This window comes from Pseudochaenichthys georgianus, chromosome 1 (assembly GCF_902827115.2).
Source record: "Pseudochaenichthys georgianus chromosome 1, fPseGeo1.2, whole genome shotgun sequence".
NCBI classification, from domain to species: Eukaryota; Metazoa; Chordata; class Actinopteri; order Perciformes; family Channichthyidae; genus Pseudochaenichthys; species Pseudochaenichthys georgianus.
The window spans coordinates 37,055,920-37,082,707 of NC_047503.1; the positions used below are offsets into that span (position 1 = coordinate 37,055,920).

At 42.7% G+C, this 26,788-nt stretch overlaps 2 protein-coding genes across 4 annotated transcripts in view; one reads left to right on the forward strand and one right to left on the reverse strand.

The window, feature by feature from the left end:
• Nucleotides 1–2,899, reverse strand: part of fhip1aa (FHF complex subunit HOOK interacting protein 1Aa) — a 28,691-nt gene extending 25,792 nt beyond the window's left edge. For both annotated transcript variants that reach the window (XM_034086015.1, XM_034086022.1), the window contains exon 1: nt 2,671–2,899. The gene's annotated coding sequence lies outside the window, so the exon portion shown is untranslated. The remainder of the gene's footprint in view (nt 1–2,670) is intronic.
• A 1,493-nt stretch (nt 2,900–4,392) lies between these two features.
• sh3d19 (SH3 domain containing 19) lies at nt 4,393–26,693 on the forward strand. 2 transcript variants are annotated; one of them, XM_034086032.2, is made up of 21 exons: nt 4,393–4,576; nt 13,192–13,231; nt 14,826–14,866; nt 15,137–15,176; nt 15,413–15,539; nt 15,805–15,961; nt 16,437–17,432; nt 17,923–18,033; nt 18,253–18,362; nt 18,849–18,889; nt 19,142–19,355; nt 19,440–19,508; nt 19,620–19,763; nt 19,869–19,941; nt 20,659–20,789; nt 20,919–20,977; nt 21,185–21,414; nt 21,822–21,871; nt 22,032–22,218; nt 26,223–26,317; nt 26,424–26,693. In XM_034086032.2, exons 1-21 carry the CDS (start codon nt 4,525–4,527, stop codon nt 26,532–26,534), a joined length of 3,078 nt encoding a protein of 1,025 aa, XP_033941923.1. In that variant the 5' UTR covers nt 4,393–4,524; the 3' UTR covers nt 26,535–26,693. The 2 variants fall into 2 exon arrangements, with proteins under 2 accessions (XP_033941923.1, XP_033941931.1); XM_034086040.2 differs by lacking the exon at nt 17,923–18,033.
• The last annotated feature ends 95 nt before the right edge of the window (nt 26,694–26,788 follow it).

Consider the following 26,788-nt stretch of genomic DNA (forward strand, 5'->3'; position numbering starts at 1 on the left):
CACACACACACACACACACACACACACACACACACACACACACACACACACACACACACACACACACACACACACACACACACACACACACACACACACACACACACACACACACACACACACACACACACACACACACACACACACACACACACACACACACACACACACACACACACACACACACGTTTGGTGATGGCAGCACCTTGTCCAGTAATTACACAAGTTTTTGAAAAATAAATTCTGGAACTCACAAAAAAAACTGTCCTTTTGGCATACCTTTTTGCAAAATCACAATAAACACTTTTCTATTGCTTTTGATAATAAAAAAAAAGGCTATTCCCATTCTAAATAATTACCTGCAAACAATCATTAACATCATGTGAAGTAGGCCTATAGGCAGTAACAAGCAAGTGGAAGCGAATCTGATCCCTAACTTGTGACTTGAACCTATGTGTCACATATAGGTATGGCCTTTATTCACAGTATAGCATGCTTTAACGGTGACTCAAGGACTCCTGAATTTGAATGTCCTGGTTTCAAGTCTGTAAACTGATGTAAGCCAAACAGATGTCCCACTATATAAAGATCTGAGTCCCCTCTTAACATCACTACTAATCATACAGATGACTGATTAGCCGCACATTCCTCTCATTCCTCAAAAACTTGTAACATAAAACTTGAACTTCAGTTGCATTCTTTGCTGCATGTCCGACCTACTCTATGTTTAGGACGACCTTATGGAAAGGGGGTCAATTTGTAGAGATTTACCTTATTGCTGTAGCCTCTGGAAACATGGGGGAATAGATTTAGACAGCACCAGAATGAGTTGTATACAAAATACTTATAAATTGATTACTTCAATATAAAGAAAACCCAATCAAATCACACTGAACTGCTTCCCTACCATCATCAAAACCTCAACTCTTCAAATCCTTTATAGTGACAGCCTTTACAAAGTGCAGAGCATAGAAAGCTACTGGCAGTGTTATATTTGGCTTTAAAGTGCATCCACGGGATGTGTAGGACAACAGCAGCCACAGCTGATGGAGGAATGCAGACATGTTTGGACAGTTTGATAGAAAAGGAGGATATGGAGATGGTTAAGTAGTTATCACGTGACAAGTATGGATAAATGCAGGCAGTGATAACTCACAGCTGTTGAATGTGGTGGGGGGTTGATGTGATAGTGACCATGACCAATGTAAACCTCCATATAAATCATGTGATCAAAACTGAATCATCTTTCCTGACAAAATGGGTCATCCTTCCAGAATGTACTCAATATCAAGAAGAAGTAATCATGGAATATATTGGTAGGTTGGTTTCATACAAGTGTGTTAAAGAGTTTTTTTTTAAAGGCCTCTTTTGTATTGTAAAGTGTTATTAACAACAAAATGTATAGATTTCTAATAACTAGTTAACTAATTAATGTGTCTATTGTGTGATAAAACATTACTCTTTTGATTGTTTTTAGTAATTTTTTACTGCAAAAACGCCAGAATCTCTCTGTTTCCAACTTCTCAAATGTGAGGATTTGGTGTTCCTCATGTCTCATATGACAGCGCACTTAATATATTTAGGTTTTGGACTATTTACTTGACAAAGTAAACAATTTAAATGGGTGACGTTGGCCTTTTTTCACTATTTGTGGACAAAACAATGAACTCCTCCTGATTGAAAAACATTATTTAATATTGAAGATGATTGTTAGTTTCAGCCCTAAAAGAAAACCTGTAACATTTGCCTACAGGCTTGAAATATGTTTGCCCACTTGCAAACACACATAAATAACCTCTCTGCAGCTGAGTAATACATCACTCATATTCAAAGTAGCTGCTCTGACCATTTCTCAACAGAGAGAGAGAAAACTGCACTACAACAACATCAACAACACATTCTAGTCGTCATCCTAGATACCGTCTCAGTTTACATCAGCTGACTGTGGATGACATTGATTTAGCAGGTGGGAAGGGAGCACCTGTAAAGCAATGACACTCACACAAGGAGGCTAGCCATGAAACATTAATGCTGTTTGTTGGAAACTCTACACCACCTTCACTCCTCCTTCCTCACGAAGGATATCGGGAATTCAAAGCTCATCAGGAGCCTGAAAGGTGAATCAGGACAGGTAGGATCCTCTCTCAGTGTCTGTCAAAACACTTTGCCAGGGGGATCACAACAACAACACGTGGATACAATGTTTTTGGACGCACTGCAAGTTTCTGCAATATTATGAAACCAGATACATTTAAGAACATGTTATTAAGCAGGGTGGGACTAAGGTTGCAGAAATGCTGGGCTATGATTAGAGATTGGGTGGGTCTACTTTGTCTATATGGTGAGGACACAACAGTGACGAAACACGGTGGAGTTTACTTTTTAACTTATTTTACCTTACTAGGATGCAAACAAACGAATAATCTATTATTTGTTGTACTGGTAGTTCCCACAGTAAACCCCTCACAGACATATGGTTCCCCTTAAAGAAACCCAACCCTTCCTCCCACCCGCACATGTCAATCACACACAACTGTCAAAGAAAACACACATGGTCCAACAACAGCAGAAATGCCACTGTCATGTTACATTTTATTAGGTGAGAAAAAGCTAACAAGCTGTAAACCAGATTTAAGAGTTGTGCTTCGGCTTTCTTTCTTTCTGTCTTACCCTAGGTCGGTCCTCCGGTCGGACGGTAACAACACAGCAGTGTGAGCCGCGTCGAAAAGCAGGTTTATCCACCTCTCAGAAATACAAAAAAAACCGAGTTCCTCCTGGTCACAGCTCCTTAATTTCCCTGTTTCATAACCGGACGCAGTGGTATTATAAATGTACCCAAGCTACTTAACCTGGTCCGCGGCACACACACATACACGCATATAGGTGAAGCCGCACTAATCCTCACAGAGCTCCTCCCACTGAGCTACAACTGGCCCACATACAGAGGAGCGTTTCTTATGGGTTAGTTTTCTGCATGAGAAATGAATTATAAATGATTCCTAGCCATGTGTAAAATCACCATATAAAGCAATGTTTGTTATTTTCAAACGTTGGTTAATCCACATTAGGCTAAGTAAAGAAAAAAAGAGGAGTAAAGAATACTTCCCAGGATCCAGTTTCTCAAAAGCCATAACGATTTGAGGGCTGTAGAATCTTATTTATTATTAGCCAGATCATACGGATTACACAGTAAAAGAGACATTATATTGAATACTTTTGTCAAGACAGAAAAATAATTCAGATTTGACATAGATATTCACAGTATGTCGCCATCTATTGGACAAAAACGTGAGGTACAAGGATTGCATTAATAAGATCCATGTGACAAATTATGCAACTTTTGTTTGAAAAACAAACAAAGAAATATAGGCTACACAATTAATCTCTTTTTTACGATTGGATAAAATGATCTCCAGTTAATCCAGAAATTGACAGACTCCTCCTGTTTCAAAATGATGATGCTGATTCTGGGTCTGTTACTTTAGATGAAAATAAGGTGCAGCTCCCCACGACCCTCTGTGAGATATTTGATCAAAACACAATGGTGCTCTAGGAGGAGATTCAGGTGATACCTTGGTTGGGTTATTGGCTAATGGTTACACAACCCAAAAAAGCGTTATGACATCATTAAGTGGCCAAAATCTGATCAGCTCATTTTCAGACAAAAAGAGAGAGAATATTTTTTTCCTGAAACTTTCTGAATCTCTTTACATAGAGGGGACACATACTTATGTATACAATACATGTAAAAGTCGATTTTGCATAATAGGTGACCTTTAAACATATATTATTAACTTAAAGGTGTGTGGCTATCTGTAAGGTTCTGTAGTGACATCTAGTGGAAGAACACTTACATTGCAAATGTTCCCACAATGTTTCTCCATCTATTCAGAGTAGCTATTTATATACTGATTGAAGAATATAGCCGACTGAACTTGACTTAAAATATAAATTTCACACGTATTATCTAATAATGTTGTTGTTCTTTTTATCAAATGTTTTGTCCGATTTGTCTTATGTTGTGATAATCCATCTCAATGGGTTGTTAAATAAAGTCAAACTTAAATATCAATAATACATAATGATAGACACAATAACCAAATAAATCTTATACAGAATGATATCGACTTCATTTATTAGTTTTCACATTTTTATACAAATGTACACAAAAACATGAAACAATATTATAATCTTAATCAGACAATTATCCTAAAGTCGTGCATTACAAAATAAAACAAATACAAACCTATAGATTGAGGCGTTAAATTGTCCCATGTCCTCCCTTTTTAGAGGGTTAATTAATCCTACTTTCACTGTACAGTCCCACGCATGAGTGTGCGTGGGGGTCTTGGCGATGAGCGGCACCACCTCCACCCACTGCGGGCAGAGAGTTGCTGTGGGCAGGACACCGACACCTCCAGTGGTCAGGACACTGACACATACACCGACCGTGGGGACGAACACCGCCACATTATAATAAAGTAGTCCTGGAAAGTAGCTCTTGTTTTATACCGACCTTTATCGATGGCTGAAGTTCGGGGTGAGGCAGAGGGCGACGTCCGGAGCCAGGCAACAGGTATGTTTGTTTGGGAATGTTAACAGGCTGACATCAAATATTTTTCTTCAATCATCTAACGGTGACTTTGTTATTAAAACATGTTGTCAGATCATAATGTGTTGTCGAACATGTGATTTAGACTTTTAAGCGAAGTTACACATTCAATACGTTTTGTGATTTTTTCTAAACCGAGTTTAATGTTTTTTACATGCCAGTGTTTTTTTCTCGCTATCCGAAATGAATCACCTTTTTACTTCACATGTCATCTCATTTAGCAAAGTTATTTCCCACCATCCCATGGCATCCACGTTTTTTATTTATCAATTAAAATCAATTAGAACACTCTTGAAACTTAGTTGAGTTGTGTAACCAACCATATAGAAACTCAAGTTTGCATTTATTTTTTTGTCAAAGTCAGGTTATTGTTGTGTGGTAATGTAATATCAAGAGTCTGATTTGATTTGATTGTTTCATAGAAATGAATCGAAACCAATTGAGGTCTGGAACAATAAAAAACAAGCAAAACAAACATTGATTTGAATACATAGCATAAAGACCTACTGGATAAAGACAAGTCTGCTTCACTTGTAGATGAAGTGCTAGAAACAAAAACTCAGGCATACCCTTTAACTTCTCCATTCATGTACTGTCATGGATTGTAGACAAATAGGCATGTACCTTTTAAAAATGTGTTTATTATGGAATGACACACACTGGATGAATATTCAGTATTGATCATCAACATGCTTTAAAATATCTTCAACTTTAAATATCAATACCAGTACGCTAATAGCTACATTCTGATGCATCTGGTTGCTATGAGACACAAACATGTTATGTATATAGCAGTAAGGCTGGTTGTCAAGTTCTGGTGGTCTCCTAGACTAAACATGTATGTGTTTTGTAACATTTAACACAACTTACATAATGGTACATTTAATTATCTTGTGTCACGTTATCCCTGTAATCTCCATGAAGTAAAAGTGTCATTAAATCAACCACTGATGGATTTGTCAATAAAATAATTATGTGTGTCTGCAAGTGTTTAGAGTAATTGGCCCTAGCAACAGAACTGAAACCCTGTATGTCTCCATATTACAGTAACATCATTCACCTTTCCTCCCTTTGGCCTGCATACATGTACCTCATAGCAATATGTGTCACTTAGAGGAAATTTCCCTTTTGTTCCTCATAGTTTTTACAGATTGGTTGAGTCAGTATTCAGCCTGTGATTTATTGAACTAACAGGCTTTAATTTGCATTCAGCTGCATCACATTCAAGTACTGAAAGTGTCTTAGGTCTAAGTCAGAAATTCACCCATTATCTCCTCCACTAGTTTGTGAATACTTGTTTTTCCAACCACCCGTTGCCCGGTCCTGCCCAGATATCTACAGCCAGTGTTTGATCTCAGACTCACCCCACCCAACCACACCCTGACCCCCACCAGCTGTCTGGGTGGGAATGTCAGGCTGCTGCATCATGAACAATCTGTTCTTGTCTGTACTTGATATAGTTTCCGTTCTTTCAGAATAATTATTTAATACGATACGTTTCGATAACTGTGGCCTTCATTATTTAGTCAGACACCATTTCTGGTAGTTTCCACTGTGAATCACCTGTCTGTATTGGCACCATTTAATCTTCTCTGGCTGAAGTCACTCATGACACCATCTTGTTTTTCTAGTCAACGGTGAAAGAAGTATACTTAAGTTAAAGTACTAATAACTTTGTCTAAAAATACTTGATTACAAGTCAAAACACTGAATTCATAATGTTACTTAAGTAAGTAAAGGTACAGAAGTATTATCAGCAACATGAACTTATAGTATCAAAAGTAAAGATGCGCATCTAGCAGAATGTCTCCTTTCAAAATGTTATCTTATTACAGAATACTGTATCATTCAGTTTGACCTCTAACAAAATGAATATACAAGCATTTAAAGGTAGTTAGTCGATGTGTAGCCACTTTTAAATACTGAGTATACTACTAAATGTGTATTATAGTACTCCATCATATATAAGAATATCATGTTTGTATGTCTACAACGTAAGTGGCTAATAACTAGTGGACTATATTAAAGTAGAACCGTTCCCTGTGAGATGTAGTGAAGTAGAATGAAGTAGCATAACACAAAAAAGTATTTCAAAACTGTATTTAAGCACTTAAGTAAAGATAATCAGTTACATTCCACCAATGATTAATCATCTTTCAATAACAACCCTGTCTGGTTGAATCAGCAAACTTGCCCATGCATGTTGGAAAAAGCCATTACAGATAAAGTCCAATAAAGGCAAAGAAATTGCCTTATTGGTCTATATCTTCCTTGCTAGAGTATGAACTTTGAAGACCCTCAGACTCAGATTGTTTTTTCTTCCACTCCCTTTGTTGGAGCAGCCTCCCCAGCTGCTCTGACTGCTGCTGCTGTGCTGAGTAATGTCCGCATGTGTTCAGAGAGCGCGGCTGTGAGTGAGGGGAATCCAGTCCTGCTGACCTCAGCAGCTTTCTCCTGTCTGTGTGTGTGTGTGTGTGTGTGTGTGTGTGTGTGTGTGTGTGTGTGTGTGTGTGTGTGTGTGTGTGTGTGTGTGTGTGTGTGTGTGTGTGTGTGTGTGTGTGTGTGTGTGTGTGTGTGTGTGTGTGTGTGTGTGTGTGTGTGTGTGTGTGTGTGTGTGTGTGTGTGTGTGTGTGTGTCCTAGCATTACTATACTTGTGGGGACCTAAATCTATTTACATAGTCACGTGTGGGGACTCGCCTCCCTATGGGGACAAAATGGAGGTCCCCATGAAGGGAATCATTAATTTTAGGGTGAAGACTTGGTTAGGGTTAGGTTAAGGGTAAGGGTTAGGGTTAGGCATATGTTGGTTATGGTTATGGTTAGGATAAGTCTCCAGGAAATGCATGTAAGTCAATGTAATGTCCCCTGAAGTTATGTATACATGGTGTGTGTGTGTGTGTGTGTGTGTGTGTGTGTGTGTGTGTGTGTGTGTGTGTGTGTGTGTGTGTGTGTGTGTGTGTGTGTGTGTGTGTGTGTGTGTGTGTGTGTGTGTGTGTGTGTGTGTGTGTGTGTGTGTGTGTGTGTGTGTGTGTGTGTGTGTGTGTGTGTGTGTGTGTGTGTGTGTGTGTGTGTGTGTGTGTGTGTGTGTGTGTGTGTTGTCCTTTCATGTGTCACTTGCACACACATACCAAGGGATGTATGATGTTTAGAAATTAAACCAAAAACTTTATAAGTTGGTCAAGTAATCTGACCAATGTTTTCTTTCTTAAATGTATTGCTCTCAGATGAATGTTTTATGGATGAATAAGAGCTTGGATGGTAAATTATAGGCAAAAAGTAAATAGCTATTTATATAAGACAATTTAACAGGTGCACCGTTTACACAGGGGGTCAGGGGGGTTCGTTTGATGGGCCGTCAGTGGTATGGTTTGTTGGTTTCAAGTACTTTCATTATGATCAAAATATCTCAGCAACTACATGATGTAGTGTCATTAAATGAGGTGCAGAAAACAATTTTTCCCACAAGATAAAATCTGGACTAAATATGTTTCTGTTATCATTATTTTGTTTCCTCATACTTTGTAGTTTTTGTTATGGGTCATGTATTTAGACTTTTCTTTTTACCGGGTTTTCTACTTTATTAACTTCAGTATCTTAAATTTGCAGTTCTTAAGTATTGTTGTAACTATTTATTCAACCTTTATTTGAACTTGAGAGATCATATTAACACAATTCTAAAACTGAGAAAAAACTAAAAGAAAAAATGTTAAACCATTATAAAATAATTCGTTTTCTAACAAAAGGAAAACATAAAAAAGGTAAATTAGTATGAATAGAATGTTGAATAAAATACAGTTATGTTAAAACAATTACAAGTTTCTTGAATGCCCAAGAATATGAGTGAATTGATTGGTAGTGGTGCTGTAATTTCTTCCAGGAGGCAGGTGCACTTAAATACAAATATTTTTCAATTTGTAAACTAAATAAGTTTCGGTTTTATTTAAAAGTATTTTCCAGGATGTGACTTTGCGACGTTAGTGGAGGTAAACCAGTTGCAGTGTTGACAGTGACGGTGCTTTGTCGTGTGGCACAAGCTGCACTTCCTGAATGACCACATTCCAGTTGAGGAGATTGGCCAGGTGAACACAGAGCTGAGATATCACAGGAACCTCCTTCTCCTCTCTGCTGTCGGTGGGTGTGTGACGGCTGCAGTCAAGCTGTTCGATTAGACGAGGATCCTGGTGGATTTATTTCTTGGATGCTGAAGATTTTGTATTTATTCCTGTAATTCCTCACAGGTAGGAACACTACTTAGTATCACAAGAGAGGACAGCAGCAGATCACATGCATACGTGACAGTAAAGTTACCTCGACTGTTGTTTCATGTAAATAGACTGCATATTTATTGGGAAATGGTGGGGAAGTGGTAGGAACGGAGCTTAATCCTTTGCCTGCCAGTTGCTAAAACACATCTTTCTCATTAAGAGGCAGTACAGAAACTGTTCTCACATGTTGTTAAAGTGTAACTTGAAGCAATAGCAATGTGGCACTCACAGATAACAACTGACAGGTGCATTTGTCTGCCAACGAGGTCATGGTTTCAGGCTCAAGGCATTAACAACAATGCAGACTTCAACCACTGCCTTCTTTTTTTGTTTACACAAAAATACAATGACAAACAAAGCCTTGAGATAACATTGTTTGCACTGATATTTGTTCACTGGATAGCTGTTAACCAATGGACTGGGTTTGCTTCTTTACCACTGGGTGTTTGAGTTAGACATGAATGATAGGTAACTGCCATAAAGATACAGGAAATAATATAACTAAGTGTGTTGTGTGTTTCTGCCGCAGCACGTGGGAAAGCTAGTTTCACTTTAGCCCGGTTTAACATTCTGAAAATCTGTATAAATATCTTTTTTCAATACTGACTTTCCATATAATGTCTATAATTTCAGCTGCCCTCTACCGGCATTATTGTTATAGTCACATTGACACAACACAGTATCCTGTTTATGCAGAATGCAGTTTTGTGAAGTTATATTGCTCAATGTTCAATAGTTGTGTACACCTGTTTGTTGTTGTGTACTATCTGGTAAGCATATGGATTATTCTACTGTATTAAGTGTGATAGAAGATATTTAATGTAAATGGAGGAAATGTAAACATAAGGGAATGTATAGTAATGCTAATCATGACAACATGCTCTTAATTTCTTGTTCAATTTAAATATGTAACTTTAGACCAGGTGTTACGAATGGGTGAAGCAGGTAGGACTCAAAAGCAGAATAACGAAAAGCAAGCTTTATTAAAGAATAAAGCTGTGGCAAAAACAAGGCAGAATCCAAAATATCCAAAGCAGCACAAGGAACACAGACCGTGGAGTAACATGGAGGGGAAACAGACAGAAAGCAGACAGGCAGGAAACGGGGGTGAACACTTTACACAATAAAACAGGAAACCCAAAGACAAGAAAAACACCAACACAGACAAAACTACAAACGTGACATAACCTGAGAATCGTGACAGAACCCCCCCCTCAAGGGACGGATCCCAGACGTCCCAAAAAAAGGTCCAGCAGGGTGGGTGGAGGGGGACCGGAGGGAGGACACATAACTAGGGCCAAGAAAGGGTGGGTGGAGGGGGTCTGGAGGACGGGTCTCGGGCGGACGGCCCGGGGGAAAGGCAGAGACCAAGGAGGGGGTCTCGGGCGGAAGGCCCGGGAGCAAGGCAGAGACCAAGGACAGGGTCTCGGGCGGAAGGCCCGGGGGCAAGGCAGAGACCAAAGAGGGGGTCTCGGGTGGACGGCCTGGGGGCAAGGCAAAGTTCAAAAAGGGGCGAAGGCCACAGCGGGCAAACTCAGGGGGCCGTGCATGAGGGCAAAAGCAGCGGCAGGAAGAGTCAGGGGGCCGGGCCCGAGGACGAAGACCGCGGCACTCAGGGGGCCGGGCTCGAGGGAGAAGACCGCGGCTCTCAGGGGGCCGGGCTCGAGGGCGAAGACCAGACAGCTCCGGAGGCCGGGCAGGACCCGGTGTCGGCGGAACAGGAACCGGAGCCAGTGGGACAGGCTTTGGCAGGATCCCCCACAGAAGAGGACCAGTAGTTGGCAGGACCCCCGGTGAGACAGGTGATGGTGGGGCCTCCAACGGAACAGGACAAGGGGTTGGCAGGACCCCCGGCAGAAGAGTTGTCGGCGGGACCTCCAACGGCACAGGACATAGGGTTGGCAGGACCCCCGGCAGAAGAGTAGTTGGCAGGACCCCCGGCAGGAGAGTAGTCGGTGGGGCCTCCAACGGCACAGGACAAAGGGTTGGCAGGACCCCCGGCAGGAGAGCAGTCGGTGGGACCTCCAACGAGATGGGACAAGGAGCTGGCAGGACCCCCGGCAGGAGAGCAGACGGCGGGACCTCCAACGGGACGGGACAAAGGGTTGGCAGGACCCCCGGCAGGAGAGTAGACGGCGGGACCTCCAACGAGACAGACATACGATTGGTAGGACCCCCGGCAGAGGAGTAGTCGACGGGGCCTCCAACGGGACAGGACATGGAGTTGGCAGGACCCCCAGCGGAACCTCCAACAGACCAGGACATTGGGTAGGGACTTGAGACGTGACTCGAGAGGGGAACTAGAGACGGAACTCCAGAGGGGACTAAAGGAGAGACTAGAGGAGGAACAAGAGGAGGGACTAGAGGAGGAACTAGAGGAGGGAACTCGAGAGGGGACTTGAGAGGGGAACTAGAGAGGGGACTCGAGGAGGGACTAGAGAGGGGACTAGAGGAGGGACCTCGAGAGGGGACTGGAGAGGGGACTCGAGAAGTGACTAGAGGAGGGACTAGAGATGGGACTAGGGAATTGACTAGAGGCGGGACTTGAGTAGGGACTAGAGATGGAACTCTAGAGATGGAACTCGAGAGGTGACTCGAGAGGGGACTCGAGAGGGAACTGGAGATGGGACTAGAGAAGGGACTAGAGAAGGGACTAGAGAAGGGACTAGAGAAGGGACTCGAGAAGGGACTAGAGAAGGGACTAGAGGAGGGACTATGGCAGCTGGGACCAGGACTGGGGCCGGAACCATGGCTGCTGGGGTCAGAACTGGGGCTGTAACCATGGTTGCTGAGGCCGGAACCAGGACCGGAACCATGGCCGCTGGGGCCAGAACTGGGGCCGGAGCCGCTGGAGTACGGGCTGGAATCCTGGCCTTGCATCTTCCAGAGACCTTTTGGAGGCTCCGTGGACCTCCAAACGCCAGACGGGTTCCTGAGAAAAGGTCTGAGGTTGGAACTGGAGCCGCTGGAACCGGAACAGAGGCCTGGACCATGGCTGTGTGGGCCAGGTAATCGAGCAAGGACACATAGCTCTGCGGGCCGGTACTGGTGCATGGATCCATGGCTGTGGAAACCGGAACTGAAGCCGGGATCATGGCTGTTGGAGCACGGGCTGGAATCCTGGCCCTGCGTCTCCTAGAGGCTCTTTGGAGACTCCGTGGACCTCTAACAGGACCGTAGTCGGATCCGAGGAAAGGGTTAGATGCGTCGGACCAGTCCTCAGGACAACTTGTGAAAAGCTGTAACCACTCCGGCAACGAACTCCTCAACCAAGGCATTTCGGCCACCTCCATTCGTGCCCTCTCGAGAATAGCCTCTTTGTCCCTTCTAGAAGAAGTTCCTTTCCACTCGGCATGATAACATTGAAGGGAAAAGTCTAGATCGAACAGATCTAACTCAAAATCTTCCATATCCGCTGGGTCCATTTTTGGTCGGTTCATTCTGTTACGAATGGGTGAAGCAGGTAGGACTCAAATGCAGAATAACGAAAAGCAAGCTTTATTAAAGAATAAAGCTGTGGCAAAAACAAGGCAGAATCCAAAATATCCAAAGCAGCACAAGGAACACAGACCGTGGAGTAACATGGAGGGGAAACAGACAGAAAGCAGACAGGCAGGAAACGGGGGTGAACACTTTACACAATAAAACAGGAAACCCAAAGACAAGAAAAACACCAACACAGACAAAACTACAAACGTGACATAACCTGAGAATCGTGACACCAGAGTTGCCTAAAGTACGGGCTGCTGTTCAACTTGGCCCGCCAGATGTTTCTAACAAACATTTTCAATTAAATTGCACTTTAAGTCAATGTTTCTGCTTTATTTTTTCATTTTAACTACGTAGGATCCTCAATTATTAATAACTTTTCATAATCTGAGCTCGGCAGGCAGAGAGACACTTTGCACAGGAAGTCAGTTTGACACAAATGAGGCAGGGAGACAGTGACATCTGGACAAAAGGCATTTTAATCAAATAAACAATTGAGACTAAATAATTGAATAAAATATAGGCCTAAGAAGTGTTTGGTCTTGGCCGGTTGCCCTGCACTGAGTTTCAGTGTTGGTCCTCGTAGGGGAAAGGTTTGGGCACCGCTGCTTTAGAATAACTGGTTCATCTAGATGCTGATCCTACTGGTGAAGTTATGCTTCTTGAATTTCTAGTTAATAAGCTCCAGACTGTAAATGGTAGCAGGCAAGTAGTATTTAGATGTTACAATGACTGAAACTATGTTGCTTATGAAAGATAACATTTTCTTTCTTACTTTTTCTTGCTACACATCACTTTAAAATCCTTTCTGTTTTCCTCTTCAGATCATCCTGAAAGAACCAAACCAGATCATTTACATTCAAGGTATGTCATATTTCTCAGCCTAGGTTTTTATTTTGAGTTGTGGATCCACTAGTTTCACCAATCAGTATCTGTTGACGGAAACAGAGCACTATCTCTTCAACAGTCAGATCTGCTGATGCTGGGGAGGTTGTGAATGGACTAAACAAAACACTAATCTATCCTCACTGACTCACAGGGGGTCACCGTTGGGACAAACACTTCGTGCTGCCTTTTTTTATTTAGGTTTTGTTATTACAGACATGTATGATAGTAAACCCTCCTCACTGGCTCTTGAGGCCTAATAGAGATTGACAAATAATTAAAAAGCATAGTTTATGATCACATCAAAGTAATATACCTAAATATCACCTTATTGTTATGTATAGCAGTGACAAGCATTAATTGAAAGGATGATTTTGGAACTTGCTTCCCAGAGATCATGGCTTTTGATTTGTGATGAATATCGCCCTAGTACCCCGTTCATAACAATGCAAAAGCAAGGGCTCCTTCAGCATTGTCAAATCTTATCTGGTGATATCTAGTGACTTAACCGACATTTACTTCAATGTAATTATTCAAGATTAGTAATTTAAGATCCTGTTGTTGACAGTTTCGCTATTTTATTAAATGAACCATGTGTTATAGAGCTGAGGGTGAGCATTGTGTTTCCCCCCAGATGACATCAGCTTCCTGCAGTGGTCCTTAATGAGCACTGTGCGGTAATGATGCGCCTGCCTCCACTGTCAAGAGAATTCAGCTTTGGTAAAGAGACTGTCAGCTCGGAGTATCACAACAGTTTCATCTCTTCACTTTAAAAGCTCAAAGATCCCTATATTACAAAGTAGCTGGTGTGAAGCGATGCCATTTCAGGATTAGAAAATAATCTTTACTCATTGAGGGCTTAACAGCCTGAGGATATGAAACTGTGACAAACATCATTGGCTGTGTGGAGAGGTCTCGTGTAGAGTAGTGTTTACCTGGAAGTGGTATCCTTTACTGGGCACCATGTTTTTTAAGGTAAGTGTATTTCCACTGAGCACATGAGCAGCATTTTGACCAATGTTCTTCTTTTGTGACATAAATGAATATATGAATAGATAAAAGAGTGAGCAATAATTTACCTGATTTAGAGTTTTATTTGAAGGCTTTGAGCTCCTTCTGCATACATTAAGCTATAATCTCTACTCTATGTATTGTATACTGTTCATTTTTTTACACCTTTAACATTTTAACACTTTCAATTTCTATTAACATTAACTTTTTAACTGCTCTTTTCTTTCTCTTCATTCCATCTGCATCTATTCACGTGTCACTTTAACTGTATGTTTCTCAGTTGGCATTTATCGGTTCCATACTGAAAATTAAATGGCACTATGTAGTTTGCCTAACTGTATCCTGTGATGAATATGTCGACTTTTTAGAATTGATTTGCTAGTTAGATAAATAGAATTGAAATATTTTACTTATTTTTTCAACAACAGTATAAAGTCAGCTCAGGGGAACGTGAACAGATTTCCTTTCATCAAATTAGTCACCACAAAGGTATGATACTGCTCTCGTGTGTGTGGCCCCACACCTTAATGATAAATGTGCTTCCTGTTCTACTCTCTTTCAGCCAAGGGCCTCTGTCTTCTATACGAGCTGCTATCAAACGAAGTAAGTTAGACAAACTGCCCTTCACTGACATTTTGAGATAACCTTACTAAATTGCTTGACGACACTTTTTTAAAATGATACCATGATTTAAATAAGAAAGTGATCGCAAAATTCAGTTGTTCACATGTTTGACAAATGGAAGTGAACCCTTAATGTCTCTGAAGATTTTTGTAAAATATTTTTAATTTTAGATGTTACATAAGTGTTGAAAAAATCAGGGAAATCTATAACAAATCATGTATATGATCTTTCTTCCTCCTTCCCTCCCAGCAAGAACCACCTCTCAGAGTGATCCCACCAGAGAAAGAAGGTATTTCAAACAAAAAGTCCAGAGTTGAGAACTTTATAATCGCTGATGAAGTTTCACTATGGTGCAGACATGCTGCTTCTCAATTATGTTGCATGCATGTTGTGTTACAAATAGTAATGAGAACATTGCACATAGTTTGCTGGTCAAAGAAATCTATCCAGTTCAATGATAAATTATTTAAATTATAGCATTTAGAGTTGTGTATTTTGGTTAATTTCGTTTGGTTTGTATTTCAGGCGCCCAGAGATCACCATCGTCTCAGCAGAACCTCTGGTCAGTAACGACTGGTTCTCAGGAACATCTGGACTCTTCCCTCGTCCTCCTCAGTCCGGCTGGTCCCCCGGCCTGCAGGCGGTCCCGCAGGTAGGCCTTGTGCAGTAGTTCTTAGCAGAGCTTAAGTCAGAATTTCAAAGTTCTTCTTCCCAGAAAATGTATTGGCCAAAAGTAGGAGAATGAGACATTTACAATCTTAAAAACCTTGATAAAATGTCATAATTGTGTGTAGAGTACATTATAATATATTGCAACTAAATCATCCTATTGCAGTCATCAGGTAGCATACTCAAATATGCCATAGTGGAAGATAATTCAAGTCAGTGTGTGAACATCTCTCTTTTTCATGACTCAGCCCCCACCGTCCTATGACCAGGTGATTCAAGAGAAGACGCAGGAGGAGCACATTTTCAAGCCCACTGCAGCCCCCCGCCGGACCACCTGCACCTCCTCAAGTGCCACGCAGACTGAACCTGTGAGGAAAGAGACCTCCAGTGCTGCTGCAAAGTCAGGTGAGGTGTAGGAGAAACATCGATGGTGATGGAAAATCTAAATGACTACCAATCTATTGGTTTCAGTTTATTTATATTCCACATGAAATTCTTTCATAGTCTTTTGAACATAATTTTGTTGCAGATAAAGTCTTAAAAATCAAATATCAACATCGGCCAGAAATTAACATTTCCTCTGATGTAACAGTCCAATATGTTACATTAGATATTGCATGTGTTATATGCAACCTAAACTGAAATATCTGCCAGTGGGCCATCATAATAACAGGCATGATTATATGTTTAATTGGGAATTGAATTTTTCACTAAACTGCAATTAGACAAAAAAATAACGTGCGTATATCAGCATTAGGTAAATATAGTTGGAAAAAATGAAATATCATCCATCCCTAAATGAAACATTTTTCTTTGTTATCAAATGAAAAACTTTTTTATATATTTATAATTTTTTAATAACTATTACATTTCCTTCCAGGTAAAAAGCCACAAAAGCCACCAAGGCCATCACTGCCGAAACCAGTGGACAGAGAATCACTCCCTGAAAGTGTTACACCCGCCGATGAGAAGACTGGAATCAATACTGCAGTATCAACAATCACTGAGGACCAAAGTGAGTCAGATGTAAAGCAGCCAAACGAGGCTCACGCCCGCAGCAGATCAGTCACTGTTCACTGGGATAATCCTACAACACATCTCTCTGCCAATGCTGGAACTGCTTCACATTCACACACAGAACTCACAAAACGCCCCGTTCCACTTCCTCGTACAAAACCCAGAAATCAGGAGGTCAAAGTTCAGACTTTGGTCAAGATCAGTGAACATTGTGACAACATTTACTCTGATGCAGAAGTGGTCTCTTCTAATAAGTATCTAAAGGAGTTATTGGAGGTCTTTGCGGAGTGTGAAGAGAGCTGTGACATTGATAACCAATCAGACGAGGAGATACAAGGTGAGGATGCTGGTAGCGAGATGAACAACAACCACAGTCAACGCGATATCCGGGCCAGGATCCAGGCCTTTGAGACCCCTTCAGAGGAGGGAAATGAACCAGTCAAACCATCACATCTACCCCGGAGGGCGAGCACCAAACCTCCAGTTGCTTCTAAACCTTCTGTGACTCTCAAACCTCAGTTGAGCCACAGTGAGCCACTAGTCAATGGCTATGAAAACAATCAACAATCAACTATCCCCCAAATCCCAACACCATCCCCCAGACCTCAGCCCCCTAAGAAACCAGCAGATCTAGCTTTAAAAGAGGAACTGGAGACTTTACTCAGCAAGTCCGCCTTGAAAAGTTCACGTCCGTCTGTGTTGACCAGAGCCAACAGCTTCTTTGAAGAGGACTCTCCAAAAGTTCCCCCGACTCCTCCAGTAAAGCCTTTTAAGGAGCCTCTGAAACCCAATCTTAACATCAACAACCACAACTCTGCCGCCATGGTCACAGAGAACGTGTATATGGACACCCCAACAAGTGAGTAGCATTTTATTATCATAAGATGTATATTATGTTAGACAAATGTATATCCATTGAATACTTTTATTAGACATTTATCTATTGATTTGTTGATTTAATCATGTGTTTTATCACAACAATAGCCAAAATCTAAACACAGTGGTCATTGCAAATAACGGACTAAGAAAATACAGACGCTTACACACAGAAGATCTTGTGTAAGTTCAAATGTGTAACAAATATGTTTTATTTTATTAAACCATTACCTGGCCTTTCTGAGTGTTAAAAAAACACCACTCTCAAGAAATTAGAAATGTATATAACAAGCAAATGTTGGGAACATCCAACAATTTTGGAAATGCTTATTTTCTTCCCTTTGATAGACTAATTGGATGAGATAATCTTACCTAATTTCAAACTATTTCTTTAATTCTATTGCTCCTGAGCATCTACATTTTGGTCAGTGAGTGGTATAAAAATATGTATACTCAGGTGTCTCTTTGTTCAGATCGCCCAGTCAGGCCTCAAAGTACTGTGGACAGCAATGGAGGCTCTTTTGCCAAACCAAGTGTCACACGGAGACCAACCACCATCAGGGTCCCCAGCAAAACGGGTTCATGTGAGACCCTCTTATGTGCAGTACAGGAAACATAATAACTGTCAAAATAAGATGGCTTATTAAATGACATTTGCATTTCGGTATTAGCAGTATTTCATGAAATCAAAACACAATGATTTATAGTTGATATTTTCCATCGCTACTTATGTTTGTATTTCAATAACACTTGGAGCACACGTTTTCAGTATATTTTGGTAAAGTCAGATCTCTTCTCTTCAGTGTCGGATAACTTTCAGGACAGTCCTCCTCCTCTTCCTGCTCAGAAGCCTGTAGGCTCTCTAAACACCTCAGTGAACCACAGACAAAGCCAGCCCCCCCTACTACGCCAGGTAAGAATGGCATCCCACTTAAGCTCGATTAGCATTCATGGTCACTGAAAAGAAGCATCATTTAAGATAGTATGGTAATATATTAAATAGAAATACATCTATACATGTTTGTGCATCATAAAAACCTCTGAACACCTCAGAAGAGTTAAAGGTTTCCACAAAACGTATGATTTCTTGTTCTGTATCCTTGTCATAGTCATATTAAAAGGTGTTGTACCATTTGTATATATCTATCATAATCTAAGACGTGGCACATTTTGATTCCTTGAAGTGTCCCTCAATCCGGTTTGTCTTGTCTATCAGCTGTGCAGCTTCGCTGCTTCATTACAAACTAAATAAACTATTGCAGCATGGACACATTTCCTGCTGTTGAGCCGAAGCTAGCTGTGGTTGAATGCTATGTGTTGTAGCCTGGTTTCTATGGTTTCCAGTGCTGAAGGCTGTGATTTAGTGGCGATTAAAATGCACAATTGAATTCTTCTGCAGGGGTCTTTACATGTTGGGCCAGATCCATCACTACCACCTCGGTGAGTAAATGGAGAACATGTAACAGTAAAATTCAAATAATCGACTGCTTTATTATAAAAATATATATAATTAAAAATAAATGTACAACTTTTTTCTTGTTTATTTATTAAACTTTTTTTTATATGTTTTTCTTTTTATTTAATTATTCTTGTTAAGGCAGCTTTGTGAAAAAAATATATAACTTAATAACAATTAATTTTAAACTAAAACAAAAAACTTGACGATTGTATTGTACTAATGGTGCTCTCCAGGAGGCTGACTTCAAGCAAAACCCTCCCAACTCGCCCACCTCCAGCCAAATTAGGCCCAGGGAGACCTCCTCCTCCCAGCCTTCAGGCCACAGGTCGGTCCCATTCAGCATCATTGGAGGCTTCACCTAAACCCCAGGCCCAGACGCCCCAGAGGAAGGGACCTGTATTACCTCCAAGGCCCAACCCAGGCCACCGTCTATACAACAAATACACAGTGAGAGAACTCCCACTGCACAAATCATCAAGTTTAAATTACCACTTGATGAGCACATGTTTACCTTTTGATTTCGTTCAACAGCTTGAACTTCCTCATGGTGTTGCTGATACTGACTTCAATGGGAGTAATACAGGAGAACTCTCATTTCAGGTATCTAAATACTTTTACTGTTTTGCACATTGGTTTGTGCAAATTAACCTAAAGTGGATTGTTCCTGGTTAATTCAGTAACATGGATTACCTTTGTTGTCCTTTTCAATAGAAACATGAAGTGCTTCTGCTGCTGGAGGAGATTGATCACAATATGTTTGAGTGCCAAGTTGGAGGAACTAAAGGCAGAGTGCACAAGTCTTGCATGAAGGTCATAACTCCTCTTTCCTCTGTCTCACACACATCCCAACCACAGGTACCTTGTTATTCATTTGAGTAAATGCATGTCTAATACTTGAGACTGTCTTGCTCAGTGACTCTGATACATTGACCTGTACCTCTCTTTGCTGTCTTGCTATAGGCTGCCAGTCCAGCTGGTCCAGGTGGAGCTGGTTATGAGCTTAAAGTGCAGGCCAAACATGACTTCACTCCAGGTGACACATCTTTTATTTTAGCTGCTACAGGCTAACATAGGACAATAACACTATACAACATATTGAAAGTATAGTTTAATATTTTTGTAAAATACACTTCTGGGCTTTTGTGCCAAAAGTGAAATCAAAAGATTGATATCCCCCATGTCAATGTGTTGTCTATTTATGGAGCAAAAGCCTGAAAGCACTTAGCTTATCTTAGAAAAAGACATGAAGCAGAAACAGTTAGTCTGGGTCTCTCAAAAATTACAAAACATATATGTTTTGAGACTAAGCAAATGTCCTTCTTTATGCTAGTGCTAAGAGTCCATTCGCTTAATGATTAGCAGAAGACTAAAAGCAAAAGGAAACGGCTGTCTGATAACACTTCCAAAGCTCATAATTAACATTTACTTAATTTGTTGTAGTTAATTCATGAGCAGAAACCTAAAATAAAGATTTATGATATGTATTGCAATTGAGTGAGCCAGGTGTGCTGTTTCTCCATACTACACATCATGCTAGGCTAGGCTAACAGCAATCCTAACTCCAGATTCATAATGCATTTATAGAATATATAAAAAAGTATTTTTCAAAACGTCAAACTTTAATTATAAACTACTATGAATGTGTATTTATGAATATGGATACGAGCTAACTGAAAATTATCCATGAAGATTTGAGCCGTTCAGATGTTGTGTATGAGGCCATAAACAGCTGTTTCTTCTGCACACACAGAGGGTCCAGGAGAGCTGGGTCTGAGATCCGGAGATGTTGTGACCAACGTGGAGATGGTGGACAATGATTGGTACAGAGGCACTTGTAGGGGATCTACTGGTTTCTTTCCAGCCAATTATGTAAATATACTGGTAAGTTGTAACCATTGAAATCCATAATTATTGTCATCTTTGGTAACAACAAGGCTTGTAATTTAGAGATGTTTACAATAGTAAAGGATTTCTTGAATTAAAACACGTTATTACCATTTCTCAAAATAGTCAAATTCACCAAAACCCCAAACAGAACGGAAAGCACGGCAACCATCTGCAACAGTCAGGTACTGTCAAAACATAACCGTTCTAATGTTCCATAATTAAGGACAATATTAAAGCTTTAATCATTGTTGTTTTTTGTGGGACACTCAAGGAACTTTAAAAATCATGGCAGTGGAAAATCTGACCAGAATTGTTGGGACATACCTTATAAATGGTTTGCACAACCCTGATTAACTAACCTGACATATGAAATGTTGCCTATTTTAAAGTGGTCCAAGATGTGTGGCGAGGTTCGACTTTGAGGGGGAGAGCGGCCAAGAGCTGTCGTTCTCTGAGGGGGATGTGATCCAGCTGAAGGCGTACCTTGGAGATGACTGGGCTCGGGGACAGATTGGCATCACGACTGGTGTCTTCCCTGTGAACTTTGTAGAGGTCGTTGAAGATCTGCCTCCACCCCCGAGTCAGCAGAAGAGACAGTCTACCAGGATAGCACTGCCTGGTGAGAATCAATTAATTATTTTCACTGTGTTCTGATTTGACTACCAGCAGTAAGTTTAAATAATACAACACACTTGTGAGTCGTGAAATGGGAATTTCTACACTTCACCAGCTTGTTATCCTCTTCATCCTTACATAAAATGAGCTATTTTTATCAATGAAGAGCCTTAATCCATTATGTTTTGCTTTATGTTAGCTTGTGGCATGTCAGGAATTTGTGCTTGTTTCTATTTCATGAAATAGCTGTTTACCAAAGGTCTCGACCCACTCATGCATAAAGGGCTGAAACCAGGCCGTTAACTATCTCAAAGTGTGCACACAGATTTCTTCTGTTTTAAAATGGCGTTCCCTGATTGAATGGTATATTTGTTTTACTATTAGTAACCTATACGCCATGTTCTTCAACAGGCATGGCTGCTTCTCCGAGTAAGCACCTTGAAGTTGCCAAACCTGCTCAGGTAACACATATTTATATAAACGGAAACATCAAAGAGGATGATGTTGGTTTTTGAAACCCAGTGCAAAACAAAGAATCTGAGATGAATGTTCGTCCCAGTTAAATATTGAGATCTCTTATAGACATATATAATCTCTTCTCTTGTCCTGCTCCCTCTGCAGGTGTCTCAGCCCGGTGAGGAGTGGGTCGTGGCTCTGTACGACTTTGACGGGAAGACAGAGGGAGAACTGTCGTTTCAGCTGGGCGACAGCATCCTGATCAGTTGGCACGTTGACGCTGAGTGGAGCTACGGTCGGATCAACAGCAGAGAGGGAATGTTCCCCAGGGCTTTTGTTGAGAGCAGCTCAGGTATGAAGCTCTCACAGGATCAGTTTGACAAAATGACTTACTTAAATTCATTATTATCTCAAGTAGTTATTATTGGTTGCTCATATTAAACTAAGCATCTAGGTGTTAATACAAAAAAAGCAATGATAATTGTTTTATTAGAAAATAAACTATTTTGTCACACATTCATTCAAATCATGAATCAATCAAGACCTCATGAAAGACGACACAAGAAGTGAGGATACCCGGCCCGGAGGAAGCCCGGGGGCCCTTTCTGAAGGCAGGCCCAGAAGGAGGACTCGTCGGCGAGCGTCTGGTGGCCGGGCTTGCCAAGGAGCCCGGCCGGGCCCAGCCCGAAAGGGCAACATGGGCAACACCTCCGCTTCTCCGTCCCGCGGGCCCACCACCTACGGGAAACAGCGATGGGGTCGGGTGCGCTGCCAGAAGGGTGGCAGTGAAAGCGGAGGGTCTCGATGGACCAGACCCGGGCGACAGAAGCTGGCTTTGGGGACGTGGAACGTCACCTCTCTGGGGGGGAAGGAGCCGGAGCTTGTGCGGGAGGTGGAGCGGTACCAGTTGGATCTGGTTGGGCTCACCTCTACGCACAGCGTCGGCTCTGGAATCTTACTTCTGGATAGGGGTTGGACTCTATTTTTCTCCGGAGTTGCTCAAGGTGTGAGGCGCCGGGCGGGTGTGGGGATACTCACAAGTCCCCGGTTAGGTGCTTCGTTGTTGGAGTTTACCCCAGTGGACGAGAGGGTCGCCTCCCTACGCCTGCGGGTTATGGGGGGGAAAACTCTGACTGTTGTGTGTGCTTATGCACCCAACAGCAGTTCAGAGTATACGGCCTTCTTGGAGACCCTGGAAATAGTTCTGTATGGGGCTCCTGAAGGGGACTCCTTAGTCTTGCTGGGAGACTTCAACGCACATGTGGGCAATGATGGAGACACTTGGAGGGGCGTGATTGGGAGGAACAGCCCCCCTGATCTGAACCGGAGTGGTGGTTTGTTACTGGACTTCTGTGCTAGTCATCGATTGGCCATAACAAACACCATGTTCGAACATAAGGATGCTCATAAGTGTACGTGGTACCAGAGCACCCTAGGCAGAAGGTCCATGATCGATTTCGTTATCGTATCATCGGACCTGAGGCCGTATGTTTTGGACACTCGGGTAAAGACAGGGGCGGAGTTGTCAACTGATCACCATCTGGTGGTGAGTTGGGTCGAGTGGCGGGGGAAGCCTCTGGATAGACCTGGTAAGCCCAAACGTGTAGTTTAGGTGAACTGGGAACGTCTGGAGGAGGCCCAAGTTCAGGAGGCCTTCAACTCACACCTCCGGCGGAGCTTTTCGGGCATTCCTGTGGAGGTTGGGGACATTGAACCAGAGTGGTCGGTGTTCAAAGCCTCTATTGCCGAAGCCGCGGCGGGGAGCTGTGGTCTCAAGGTCCTAGGTGCCTCAAGGGGCGGTAACCCTCGAACCTCCTGGTGGACACCGGTGGTCAGGGAAGCCGTCCGACTGAAGAAGGAGGCCTTCAGGGATTTGTTATCCCGGGGGACTCCCGAGGCAGTTGCAAGGTACCGACAGGCCCGAAGAGCAGCAGCCTCATCCGTGGCCGAGGCAAAGCAGCGGGTGTGGGAGAAGTTCGGAGAAGACATGGAGAAGGACTTTCGGGCGGCACCAAAGTTGTCCGACACCTCAGGAGGGGGAAGCAGGGAACCATCCAAGCTGTGTACAGTAAGGATGGGATGTTGTTGACCTCAACTGATGGAGTGTTAGGGCGTTGGAAGGAACACTATTGCCCCTTTCACACCAGCGCCTTTTCAGTGCGAGCTAACCGGGAGCTAACGGGAGAATAAACTCCCGTGGAAGAGCTGCACTGCAGCGGTCGGTAAATGCTGCAGAAACACATTCATAAACAATTAACCACGGCACTCTGGAGCAAAGTATAAGGTTGGAGAAGTCGTTATTCAATTTATTCTGGCTTCGTGTGATTAAAAGCAACACGATTAGCGACCCGACGCAGTTGTTGTTGTTGTGAGCTGCCGTAATGGCTGCCGTTGGGGGGCAAATCAGCGATGTAAACGGTGACGTCATGACGCAACAAGGGCAGCTCTGGGGCGCCAGTGGGCGGTGTGCACAGAGCGGGAGCTGAAAAGGGAAACCGGAGCTGAACCAGAAAAGCTCCCGCTCGGAGCTAGAAACTGAAAAGCGCTGGTGTGAAAGCCGCATTTGAGGAACTCCTGAACCCGACAACTCCGCCCTCTATGTTAGAGGCAGAGCTGGAGTATGAAGGGGGATCAACACCAATCTCCCGGGGGGAGGTCACTGAGGTCGTCAAACAACTCCACAGTGGCAAAGCCCCGGGGGTGGATGAGATCCGCCCGGAAATGCTGAAGGCTCTGGGTGTTGAGGGACTGTCATGGTTGACACGTCTCATCAACGTTGCGTGGAAGTCGGAAACAGTACCGAAGGAGTGGCAGACCGGGGTGGTGGTTCCCCTTTTTAAAAAGGGAGATCAGAGGGTGTGTGCCAATTACAGAGGCATCACACTACTCAGCCTCCCTGGGAAAGTTTACTCTAAGGTACTCGAAAGGAGGGTCAGGCTGATTGTCGAACCTCAGATTGAGGAGGAACAATGCGGACTCCGTCCTGGTCGTGGAACGACGGATCAGCTTTTTACTCTCTCAAGGATCCTGGAGGGGGCCTGGGAGTACGCTTATCCGGTCTACATGTGTTTTGTAGACTTGGAGAAGGCGTATGACCGAGTTCCCAGCGAGTTACTGTGGGAGGTGCTGCAGGAGTATGGGGTGAGGGGGTCTCTACTCAGGGCCATCCAATCTCTGTACTCCCAAAGCGAGAGCTGTGTCCGGGTCCTCGGCAGTAAGTCGGACCCATTTCCGGTGAGGGTTGGCCTCTATAATATACATGGTTCGGATTTCGAGGAGTAGTCGTGGGGGAGGGGGTCTGCAGTTCGGTGGACTAAGGATTGCACCACTGCTTTTTGCAGATGATGTGGTTCTGATGGCTTCATCGGTCTGCGACCTTCAACACTCACTGGATCGGTTCGCAACCGAGTGTGAAGCGGCTGGGATGAGGATTAGCACCTCCAAATCTGAACAATGGAGCGTGAGATGGGCCGGAGAATCGGAGCAGCGGGAGCGGTACTGCAGTCGCTTTACCGCACCGTTGTGACGAAAAGGGAGCTGAGCTAGAAGGCAAAGCTCTCTGTCTACCGGGCCATTTTCGTTCCTACCCTCACCTATGGTCATGAACGAGATCGCGGATACAAGCGGCCGAGATGGGTTTTCTCCGCAGGGATGGTGTCTCCCTTAGGGATAAGGTGAGAAGTTCGGTCATCAGGGAAGGACTCGGAGTTGAGCCGCTCCTCCTTCGCGTCGAAAGGAGCCAGTTGAGGTGGTTCGGGCACCTAGTTAGGATGCCACCTGGGCGCCTCCCTAGGGAGGTGTTCCAGGCACATCCAGCTGGGAAGAGACCAAGGGGTAGACCTAGGACCAGGTGGAGGGATTATATCTCTTCGCTGGCCTGGGGATCCCCCAGTCAGAGCTGGTTGATGTCGCCAGGGAAAAGAAAGTTTGGGGCTCTCTGCTGGAACTGCTACCCCCGCGACCACGGATAAGCGGGAGAAGATGGATGGATGGATTCATTCAAATCATTAAACCCACTTTTATTTTATCTTTGTAAAAATAAAAGGTGTATTGTAGCATTTCACATTGACAAACAATACAATAGTATTGGTATAGCCTCAACAAATAATTGTTTTAATTATCTATTTACCCTCCAAAGTATTTCAAGATTAATATTTTGGGCCAAAAATGTGCCTCCAAGGATTTTATACGTGTTGGGTCTGACTAGATTCTTAAGTTTAGTATTTGATAGGGAAAGGAGCAAAGCAACACATACTCCCCAGCTAGAACTGCATATTGTACATCAATCGCCTAACTAGTTCTGCTCTAACTGGTACAAATACAATTATTTAATGTATAATATGCTTTCTTCAACAGGCCCACAGTCGTCTAATAACCAGCAGAGTGGGGCTAGTAGAGCCAGAGCTCTCTTTAACTTCGCATCAGACTGTGATGAGGAACTCTCTCTGCAGGTAGTGATTTTGTTTACTTGCACTTTAACATAAATAGAACACATTTTAAAAATATCTGTACAAAGCTTACAATTTGAATAACCTCTCACTCATTTGTCTTCCTCAGACTGGGGATATTATAACTGGTCTGGAGTCTGTTGATGACGAATGGTTCCTGGGTGACTTGAGAGGGAAACGGGCCCTGGTCCCTAAAAACTATTTGCAAGTTCTGGGATAGTGCCATGTGGATTTTCCTACAAAATAGCCACTGTATTTCCCAGCTGCTGAAGTCTGAACTGTCTAACTGAAATGCCGTATTTAATCTCTTGCCTAGGCTTAAAATTAAATGTTAACTAAATAATGTATCACGTTATAAATAAATATACCCATGACTGAAGATTTTTGGATTCAATTGTTTTAGCACCATCTAGTGGTGTCTTTTTCTTACTGCAGGGTGGTTACTACACGTACAATAATTGTCACGTGGTATGA

Coding starts and splice junctions, on each gene's coding strand:
- sh3d19 (XM_034086032.2), top strand. CDS start 4,525: ATGGCTGAAGTTCGGGGTGAGGCAGAGGGCGACGTCCGGAGCCAGGCA. Junction 18,890..19,141: donor GATCCATCACTACCACCTCG/GTGAGTAAATGG, acceptor GGTGCTCTCCAG/GAGGCTGACTTCAAGCAAAA. Junction 19,509..19,619: donor CAGGAGAACTCTCATTTCAG/GTATCTAAATAC, acceptor CCTTTTCAATAG/AAACATGAAGTGCTTCTGCT.